The sequence below is a fragment of the Myiozetetes cayanensis genome, unplaced genomic scaffold, assembly GCF_022539395.1.
Source record: "Myiozetetes cayanensis isolate MyiCay16 unplaced genomic scaffold, myiCay2020 scf18, whole genome shotgun sequence".
Classification (NCBI taxonomy): Eukaryota; Metazoa; Chordata; class Aves; order Passeriformes; family Tyrannidae; genus Myiozetetes; species Myiozetetes cayanensis.
Genome location: NW_026087389.1, coordinates 14,231,011 through 14,241,488, shown reverse-complemented (window position 1 = coordinate 14,241,488; position 10,478 = coordinate 14,231,011). Strand labels below are relative to the sequence as shown.

Here is a 10,478-nt window from a genome sequence, read left to right as displayed (position 1 = left end):
AGTGACTGTTATCCCAGTTTTAAGTTCTTGCTGACCTCCAGCATCATTTGAGTCCTCAGCCTTCCTGCCTTCGAAGGCTGGCAGCCTGGCTCCCTTTTGGTTCCTGCCACATCTGTCACCTCTGGAAGCCACGTTTTTTCTGGATGAAACTGAGCTGAGGAGAAAGACAGCCAGACCTGACCTGGGAAATGAGAGCTCAGGACTTGTGCAGTGATCCAGGCTGGCAAGGGGCGGGGGAAAAGCTGGGAGTGCCAGCCCCCTGGGCAGGGTAGGGAGTTCAGTGCCTGAACTGGGGAGATGATGAAAGCAGGAGGCCAGAAAGGTGTGGTTTTGTGGCTTTTGTGATTCCTCACTGCTGTTAAACAGCAGTTTTCTGACCTTGTAGGACAACCGTCACTTGTCACACACCTCAAAAGGTGTCCCTTGAGCCCATCTAGTCCCTGGGAAGCTTCTGGCACTCCTCTGGGTCCACAGTTCAGCTGGCTCCACAGAATGTGTCCAGGCACAGGCCATAACTCTGAGCCAACAAGGAAGTTCAACTCATTCAGTGTCATTAGACCTCACTCATCAAGGACGGGAAAGCCCTAAGCTGCACTTCTCTGGAAAGGGCAGGGCCCCAGCAGTAAACTCCCTACTGCAGATGAACTCCCCAGGTCCAGACAAGACTGAAGGTGCCAGTCTGAGCAAGTGTCAAAAGTGGCAGCAGAGATGCCTCTGTGGCCCTGCCCTAGAGGTCACCCCAAAGGGAAATTCCTCTTCTTCAGGAACCCTGGCTCGCAGTGCCGGGGGGTGGGTGAGGGGGGAGGTGAGGAGGAGTCTGTGCAGACTGTAACTGTCAATTTACTCAAGAGGTCATGTGCCTCTGCTCATCCATCAGCCGTTTTTCCAGCTCTGATCTCTCTCAGGACACTTGTCGTGGCTCCTTGCCATCACTGCTGCAACACACTGCTGGTCCCCAAAGATGCAAGACAATCGGGCAAGTCCCCAGAATGTGCCACAACCGGGAAGTGGAACTATTCCAGTTCCCAGTTGTGGGGGCAGGTGCCAGAAGTGGTTCAAAGCAAAATCTCCAGGCCCTGCAGTCACCTGGGCACCCAAAACAAAGATAGAGGGCTGTGTGCCCGTTAGTGACAGCTGGCATTTGTGACAAGTCCCCGCTCCCAAGCATGAAAGAGGCAGACAGCATGGGGGGGCCCTGAGCGCATCCCCCCGTGCGGGGCCCAGGCTGCCTTGGCTGGGGGCCAGGGCTGATAAGCAGCTGTCTGACCTTGGGCTGTTGTGAACGGAGCTCACTTGGCGCAGATGCTGGCAGGAGCCTCATCAGGGGCTCCCTGCTTCTCCCTGGGAGCTGCGCTGGAGCTGAGGCCCTGGCTCTTTGTCCCTGCCAAGCTGTGCTTCCCCACGGTCCCTGTTGGTCCAACCCATGGACACAGCCTTGAGGCCTGACCCCGGACCTGCCTCTTCACGGGCTGCTCTGGAGAAGGGCGGTGTTTCACAAAGACCCGTGGAGGAGGGGATGGGCCATGTTTCCCAGTGTGGGCACAGCCTAGTTCATTTAGGGCTGCCTTGAATCCATGGGAAAGAAGAGCAGCTGCTCCTGTGTGACTTACAGGAGCAGTAAGGCAAGAACTGGACAAGTCAAGGATAGGGAAAAGCAACTCCTGGAGTTAGAAAGGGAACCTCCTCCTCTTTACCTAGTGAGGATATAGCAAGCTGTAGCCCTGTATGTAGGCTTTACCAGCCTCAAAGAGGTGGAAAAACTATAGAAGGATACTAGAAGGGAATTTATGGCCCCTCTTGGACACAAACTGAAGGTGCTCCTCTCCCCAAAGCCATCTTGGTGGCAGTGGTGTCCTCAGAAGGACGCTGCAGCCCCGGTGCTGTGCTGTGTCACTACAAAGGTTGGAGTTCCTGGGGTCACAGAATCAGCTAGGTTGGAAAAGGTCTCTGAAATCATCAAGTCCAACCTTTCACTTAACACCACCTTGCTTCCTAGACCACCGCATTAAGTGCCACATCCAGTCTGTTCTTAAATACTTCCAGGGACGGTGAATCCACCACCTCCCTGGGCAGCCCATTCCAAACTCTGATCACTCTCCCTGACCACTTTGCGTTTTGCTGCTTTTCCACAGCGTTCCCGAGGATCTGCGACACTTCCCTGTGACATTTCGGCCTTTCAGAGCCGACATGCCCGGCCCGATTCTCCTTGGGACTCCTCCAGCGGGCGGCGATGCCGGGGGTGGATCCGCGCTCGGCAGGGCCGCGCCCGCGGCTCGGGGCGGTGTCCGAGGCGGGTCCCGGCGGTTCGGGGCAGTATCAGAGGCGTGTCCCGGCGGTTCGGGGCGGTGTCCGAGGCGGGTCCCGGCGGTTCGGGGCAGTATCAGAGGCGGGTCCCGGCGGTTCGGGGCGGTGTCCGAGGCGTGTCCCGGCGGCTCGGGGCGGTATCCGAGGCGGGTCCTGGCGGTTCGGGCGGTCCGAGGCGGCGGCGGCGGGAGTTCAGTGCGAGCCCTCAGTGCGAGCCCTCAGTGCGGGCCATGGCGGCAGCGGGCGCGGCCGGGCGAGCGGCGGGGCTGGCGGCGGGGCTGGCGGGGCTGGCGGCGCGGCCGCTCGGCGCGGCGGAGCCGCTGTCGCTGGGCTCGCTGCGGGGGAAGGTGCTGCTGGTGGTGAACGTGGCGTCGCTCTGAGGCACGACCACCCGCGACTACCTGCAGCTCAACGAGCTGCAGCAGCGCTACGGGCCCCGCGGGCTCCAGGTGCTCGGCTTCCCCTGCAACCAGTTCGGCCACCAGGTAGGGCGGGAACGGGGCCGGGGAGCGGGGCCGGGGAGCCGCGCACGCCGTGCGGGCTCACGGGATGTGCGCGGCGCGGGCTTCTTTTCGTTTCCCCAGGAAAATGGCACCAACGATGAGATCCTGCCCATGCTGGAGCACGTTCGTCCTGGCAACGGGTTCAAGCCCAATTTCATCATGTTCGAGAAGTGCGAGGTGAACGGGAAGGACGCGCACCCGCTCTTCACGTTCCTGAAAGAGGCGCTGCCCTTCCCGCACGACGACCCCTCCTCGCTGATGACCAACCCGCAGTACATCATCTGGTCCCCGGTCTGCCGCAACGACATCGCCTGGAACTTCGAGAAGTTCCTCATCGGCCCCGACGGGGTGCCCTTCAAACGCTACAGCCGGCGTTTCGAAACCATCAAGATCCAGGACGACATCGAGTTGCTTCTGCAGAAGGCTCCCTAGAAAGTCCTCTGCCCATTCCCCTCACTCCCTGCTCCCCTCGCTGTGCACCTGCTTGTTTTTCTCGCAGGGAGCTGCTGCTCTGGTGGAAATCCCAATGTCTCGTGCAGGTTTTGCTTATGATGGTGCATCTTCCAAATCCTTGAAGTGTACTTGATGTTTTCAAAAGTTACACGGGAATGTTTGGGAAGCTAAGCCGGGGCAAGCAGCTGTGAATCTCAGTACCTTACTGTGATTCTCTGAATAAAAAAATGTGTACTTTTTTCAAGGCTGTGGCTTGATAAATCTGGATGAATGGTGGGTGCATTAGCTGTTCATCAGCCCATGTGGGTGCTCAGAGACTCGGAGCACTCGAGTGTGGTAGTGCAGTCAGGGTGAGGGCAGTGTGATGGGCAAACAACCTTCATGAACTCTGCAAGCTGTGAATTGGAGTCTGCCCTGCGTGTAATGAGCCTGGCAGAGCGGGAGGGTGGCATGGAACAAACAGACCTCACCACACTGCTTACTGGACCTCCCTCAGGGCTTCCCTGCAGAGGGAACTTGCTGGCACATGGCCAGGGGGTGATTTTACACTGACAAGTTCCCAGTGTGGCTACCAGCAACAGGCTGCAACACGTTAATACCTGTTGGGGCAGGGAGCTGAGTGATCCTGCAGCCTGGGCTGGCACAGGGCTGGGGTAAGGAGAGCCTGTTGGCTAAAACACATGTCATTATCTGCCCTCCATCAGCGGATGCCCAGGGGGCACCCAGAACAGGGCAGCACCTATGGTGGTTGCTGCACCTCCCCTTGTCCCAGAGCCACTGCCTCCTCGCTGCCTTAGCTGTCTCCTGGCTCTATCCCAATTTGCACTGCTGGTAACCCAGCGTGGATCCCTGCGTACTCACTCAGTCCTACGTGAAGCCTGAATCACCTTTGTGCATCCCCAACACCTTGCAGTGCAGGGAATCACAAAGAACCAGTTCTTTCCTGTTCCCAGGGCAATACCAGCCCATTCTCCCATGGAACTCTGCCTTGCCTCGGAGTGTCCTTGTTGCCCTTTGGGCACGGGAATTGCATGTGACACTCCAAGTGCAGGTCTGTCAGAGTTCAGGAAATATTTTCTTTTTTTTTTACTCCTTCCCTAACACTTTTTTGATTCCTGCCAACCATGGAGCTGACAAGTATTTCATGGAGTTGCTACAACTGGACTTCATGATCTTAGAGGTATTTTCCAACCTTGATAATTCTATGATTCCATAATAATTCTGACATGCTGTCCCTGCACAGCAATCCCAATTTTATAGGCTGCGGCTGAACAGCTGGAATTAGGATTGGTTTTCCCTGGAAAACTGTGAGCCTGCACCAAATTTCACCTGCTATCCTCCTGCCTAATGGCTCAGGTCCTTCTGCAGGGACATTTTCACTCCTTAAATGACTCTGTGAGCACATTTTCATTACAAGCTATTCCTCACAAGGCCTCGTAGCACTGATTATAAACTTCGTGTGGGACTGAGGAGTTCTAACCCAGACTAGAAACTTGGGCTCTCAAAGGGAAGGTGTAACACTTTCAAGCATCAGTTTTCATAACTAAAACCCTTGAAATTTGAAAGTTTGGGGGTTTTTTCCTGTTTGTAGCTTCTCACTTCACAGTCTCACCAGCTGCTTTGTTACTGTACCTATGTCCAAGGCGCTCTCAAGGATGAGGAGAGACTGGGGCAGATCCCCCAGCTGGTACCACCCTGTACCCCTGAGTCATTGAGCTTTGAACTCAGATTGCACAATCCTCACCGGGCTATTTCTTAATCCCAGCGCAGCTTCGCAGAGAAAAACAGGATGTTTTCAGCAGCTATTTCAGCTTTGGAGCAGATGATATATGGTTTAGGGGATTATTTTTCAGTTAAGTCTACTTCCCCCATTAATACAGGATGTTGAAATATGTGGAGAGCTCAGGGGATCATGGGCAGCAGGAGCTCACGGCATTGAAAAATCTTTCTCAATGTGAGCTGTGGCACTTCCTCAATCCTGACTCACCAAACTCGAGCCATTTGAGTGGGGCCTCCTTTGCTCTGCCTGCTCCTCACCAGGCTCTGGCCAAGCCCCACTGCCACAGGGCGCAGACCCCAACACCTGCTGCTGTTCCACCCTGCCAGAAAGGGCCTCTCGCCGACCCTGCCGGTCAGAAATGCACCTTACACTTGCTTATTCAGTGCTGATGGCCAAGGGATTTATTTACCTTCCGGCTGCCAGGGCTGTGCAAGCAGAAAAACAAAGCAACAGCTCTAGAACAGATCCAGCCGTGCCAGCAGCAGCACAGTGACGTGATTCCAGGATGAAAAGCAGCCATGCTAGCAGGAAAATGAACCTTCCCGGTGTAAGCACACTGGCAGGAACTCCGCAGTGTGGATGAAAGCCACCCAGCCTTGTTATTCCCTGTCACATTTCACATTCCCTGGAGTAGCTGGCTCTGGGCTCCAGTGGGCTGTGGTGCAAAGGGCAGGGGCTGGAGCCCTCTGGCAGTGACAGGGCAGTGGAGCACGGCACCCACGCAGGACCTTGCACCCAAACCTTGCCTGGTGTTGTGACCAGAGGGGATGAAGACGTTTCACTACAGGGAGCAGCTCTGTGCTGAGGGGAGATGTGAATAATCCCAGGCGATTCCACAGGGATTATAAACCAGCCCAGTTCTATTTCTGTAATTTCTGTAATTTCAGAGAGAAACAAACTGACTCAGAGGGAAACCTTAAAATAAACAATACTTTAGCACACTTGGGTGCTTCTGTGGCTTGAGGATGTTGTCCTTTCAACATCTCCCATCTGTCACATCTATACTCCTACACTATTTTTCGCTCTTTCTACACTTTTATTGCAAGCAGCTAATCCCTCTGTTAGTGTTTACCTTGTTTTTCCATTCTTCTGCACATCAGAGTTCATATATTCTCTCCTTTCTAGAAAGTGTTTGCCCCCCACTCCTCTCCCCTCCAAATGATTGCCTACCCCCTTTAGCTGCTGGTATTTGTCACCAACTTCTTAAATCTTTAAACAAGTTCAGATGTTTGAAGCTGTCAGGACTGCTAACTAGTTCCAAGGAAAATTATCCTTCTTGCCTTCATCTCTCTCTCCCAGATTCCCCAGTGTTCTGCCCACCAAACCCTGTCCCATCTCCTGAAATCCTGGATGGTGAGATGTGGTGTTCAGAAGTGTCTACTGAACAGCAACGCTGGAGTCTGAGGCCATTCTTACTCAGCCTGTTCAAGGTTCTTTCAGGTATTTAGAATCCCTTTTTCCTCCTGCTGAGCTTTGTTGTTCCCAGTAATTTTTAAGACAGCTTTCAGTCACCGTGTTTGATCATTGCCATTATAAGGCAGGTAGGAAATACCTGCTTCCAGCTGTGTGGCACTTGAGAGGGCTTTGCTCCTGTCAGTGCCACTCTTGCAGCCATCCGTTTCAGCTGCAGGCAAGAGCAGGAAGTCAAATGGCTGAAAGGAAAGTGCTTGAGGAGAACAGAGACATCCCTGTCTACAGTGGAACTATAACAATGTAATTTCCTTGTTCTGAATCAGAAAGGTCTGAGTGAAACCATTTAATTGTTTGCCACACTTTCTGTGAGGAGCAGGTAATTCACAGCAGAGTGAGGTCAGCCATGTGAGCACTATCTCAGAATAGCTGACTCATTTTAAAAACACACCCAGCCTTGCCATAACAGGGCGTGTTAGAGCCCAGAGGGGCCCTGCCCTCTGAGGAAAACTGGAATAAGTAACACTCAACACTTACTGGAAGGAGAAAATGGTCTTTTCAGTGTTAAGTAAACGGACTTGCCCTACTCTCAGAAAGATAAGAGCCCTTTATCGCGTTCCCCCATGGCTGCAGCACTGCCCAGCTTGCTGGCAGGAAGCAGAGCCCTCCTGCCCATGGTGCTGCCAGAACTCTCCGGGCACAGGCACAGCCCCAGCACATCACCCCTGCCTCTTTTTTTTTTTTCCCATTAGGTGAATGGATTTCTTTGGGGTATCAGTTTAAGGCACATTTCAAAGTCTGAATCGTCATTCCCAATTCTCCCACTTCTCAAGGACAGGCTCCCTGAACAGCACAGGATGAGCTACTCGAGGGTCAAATGCCTGAAGTTCTCTCCTGAGACACTTTAAAATCTCTGAGCTCTCCCCAGCCGGTTACTCAGCCACATTCTCCTGTTTACTACCGTAGCAATTTGAAGTCCCCTTCCCTAACCCACCCCGACCACTGTGTTCCCTGACGGATGAGGGAAAGTGGAGCACCTCAAACTGAAACCACAGTCCAAACAAAGCGTTTCTGCCACCTGCTTTGGGAGAGGCCACCCCGGGAGAAAGAAGAATAAAATATTTATGAAGAAGTGAGTTTAGTCTTCAAAGCCCGTGGAAAACACTGAGCCATAGCTCAGGGAGAAGAAGATTCTTGGTGAGAAAGTGAAGCACAAGGTGTCTGGAGCCCAGAGCAGAGGGGCTGGCAGCAAGTCTGGCGACTGAAGGCGAAACAAAGAATTCACGCAACAGCGAGACGGGCAAGTTTCTCAGGCAAACTAAGCAAAAGTATTTAACAGCGATAACAGCCCCTTTCACGGGCTGATGCTGCCGAAGAGACAGAAGGGAACAGAGCGTTGGCAGGTGTGTCTTTATTTGAAGCACTTAAAGCGGCTGCCCCGGGGACGAGACCCGTGCCCTGGGGGGTGAGTCCTGCAGCGTTCCCGGCCTGGGCAGGACCCTCATGGCGGGAGCTCCCCCCGCCCTCCGCGGGCCCCTCACGGTACCGCCCCAACATGGCGGCCGCCGCCACGGCGCGCGCGGCCCCGCCCGCCGCTCGTCACGGGTCGCGCGCGCGCGGGGCGGGGCCCGTCCCTCCCCCCTCCCCGCGCTCGTGCCCGCGCGAACGCGCGCGCGCCCCGACCTCCGCCCGCGCCGGGTCTCGCGCACGGACATGGCGGCGGCCGCGGGCGGCGCGGAGCGGGCCCGGCCGGACCCGGCGGCGCAGCGGGCGGAGCTGGGGCCGCTCCTGGCCACGGCCCTCCGGCCCGGGGAGTCCTGGTGAGCGCCGGCGGGCCTCCCCTCCTCTCCCTCTCTCCCTCCCTCCCTGTCCCCATCCCCCGTCCCCGGCCCCCTCCCCTGCGGGCGGCGGGGCCTGCGGGCCGGGCCGCGCCGCCGCTGATGGGCCGCGCCGGGCGGGGCCGTGCGTTGCAGGTACCTGGTGGAGAGCCGGTGGTTCAAGCAGTGGAAGAAGTACGTGGGCTTTGACAACTGGGAGATGTTCGGCGCGGGCGATCCCAGCCTGTTCCCGGGGCCCGTGGACAACGCGAGCCTCTTCCCGGGGCCCATCGACAACTCGGCCCTGTTCGACGGTGAGTGCTGGGGAGCGCGGCTCGGGCTCGCCCGGGGAACTTCCCCGCGCTGCTTTCGCTTTCGGAGCCGGCTGTTCGGAGGGGGCACACGGCACGAACCGCCCTGTGCGTGCGGGACCGGCGGGGCTCTGCCTGCGCTGGGGTTCCTCGGCGCCCCATCAGTGCCTCTGTTGGTCTGGGGATGAAAAGATGCTGTCTGATGCCGAGCGCTCTGCCCTCTGTCTCCCTTTTAGATCCGGAAACTCAGAGTTTGAAAGAACACCTCATTGATGAGCTGGATTACGTGTTGGTGCCCACCGAAGCCTGGAACAAACTAGTAGCGTGGTACGGGTGCATAGACGGGCAGCAGCCTATTGTGAGAAAAGTAAGTACGGGTGGATCAAGTTCTCCTCGTCCTGGTTTCATTTTCTGTTCTCCCTCAAATTTAGGCGGTTTGTTTTGTAGATGTCAGCTAAGACGGGATCCTCAGCAGCTCTTTGGAGATAATAACAAGGGGTCTTTTTGCCTTGTTATCTGAATGAATGACCTGCCTGTATTGCAGTTAAATGCCTGAACGTTCAGGGGTTCTCAGTTGATGCATTATTTGGGGGTGAGAACCATGAACCTTGTTCTGGTTAACTTTTTACATTGTGATTGTTTGGACTGGTGCACTGCTTTTAAGTTGCACGGAATAGTTTGTGGTTTGTTGACAAATGCAGGTTGTTAGTCAAGCCCGTAGATATTCCAGGACAGAATAAGGCATTTGAATATATTGTCTTTTGGTACAGATGGCTTAGGGACTTCCTCTGGAGTTTAAGGTGATTCTTGTTTTCCCTTCCAAAATTCTGTGATTCAGAAATCTTGAGAAGAGACATATTTGTGTTTTTGTCCTGTAAGTCTTACTTTTGTGTGACAAATGCAGTAATTTACGTGTTCTGAGTCCATAATCTGTTCCAGAAGGTGGAATTTGCAAGTTGTTTTCTTGGAAATCTATCAGGCTCTTGTTTATGGGCAAAAGGGGTTTGTTTGTTTTATTTTAGTCTTGTGTTTTTGCAGAGACTGAACTGAGCAGTGCCAGTCTGGGCGGTTCCTAAGGACTAATCTCTACACCCAGTGAATAACACTGATACCATGTACAGAATTACTCTCTCTTACGTTTAAATATCCCTGGGTTACAGTGAGGGTTGCTCCAAGGTGTGCAAGACCCAGGGAAGTGTGGCACCAGAAGGGAAGGGAGATCCCTGTCTTGCAGGCCTGCTCGTGCTGATCAGTGGTACTGGAGTGTTGTCGATCAGTGTGGGCTGGAAATGGTGTGTAAGGAGAAATTCTGACATCTTCAGAACCCCTGAATGAACCCAGGAGCAGCAGGTGACCCCGGGTTCACTCAGCTTCTGAGCAGACACAACTCCCATGTAAGCAAGAAGCAGGGAAGTGGGAAAGAATTACAGCACATAAGGGGGATGTGGTTTTAGAGAAGCAGAGAACTTCTTGAGGAATAGCAAGTCTGCACTGAGAGGGAGAATGGGACTGTTACTGATCAGTGCCTCTCTCAGTAGGGATGCTTTCCTTCCTGAACTGGCTAATTGCTTTCACAAAGCCTGTCCTGCTATTGCACACTCCCTTTTCTGAAAGATTTGGAAGTTAACAAGAGATTTGGGAGCTACTGGGGAAACATTTGTGGGACAGGCTTAACTGTATGAGCTGCCTTTTTTTGAGGTATCAGATCCCGCTTTCAGCACTGTGATTACCGAGGGGTAGAACTCAGACACAACATGGCAAGTTAAAGAGTCCAGTTAAGAGTCAATTTTTAAAGTTTTGCTATGAGATTGTCTCTGTTAAATGTCAGCCTGGTAACTGAAAGGTAAAAAGTGTCCAGTCTTAGAGAAAACCTTTCTAAAAATATGCTGGAATTTGGTGG

The 10,478-nt window shown here is 54.2% G+C and overlaps 2 protein-coding genes across 3 annotated transcripts in view; both read left to right on the top strand.

Annotated features, from left to right (window-relative positions):
* The first annotated feature begins 2,485 nt into the window (after nt 1-2,485).
* Nucleotides 2,486-3,499, top strand: GPX1 (glutathione peroxidase 1). Its single transcript, XM_050313271.1, has 2 exons — nt 2,486-2,789; nt 2,889-3,499. Exons 1-2 carry the CDS (start codon nt 2,535-2,537, stop codon nt 3,237-3,239), a joined length of 606 nt encoding a protein of 201 aa, XP_050169228.1. The 5' UTR covers nt 2,486-2,534; the 3' UTR covers nt 3,240-3,499.
* A 4,646-nt stretch (nt 3,500-8,145) lies between these two features.
* The window catches only part of USP4 (ubiquitin specific peptidase 4), a 31,595-nt gene continuing 29,262 nt past the window's right edge, over nt 8,146-10,478 (top strand). For both annotated transcript variants that reach the window (XM_050313269.1, XM_050313268.1), the window contains exons 1-3: nt 8,146-8,270; nt 8,424-8,581; nt 8,815-8,945. In XM_050313269.1, coding sequence (XP_050169226.1) covers nt 8,164-8,270; nt 8,424-8,581; nt 8,815-8,945 — 396 coding nt within the window. In that variant the 5' untranslated portion in view covers nt 8,146-8,163. The remainder of the gene's footprint in view (nt 8,271-8,423; nt 8,582-8,814; nt 8,946-10,478) is intronic.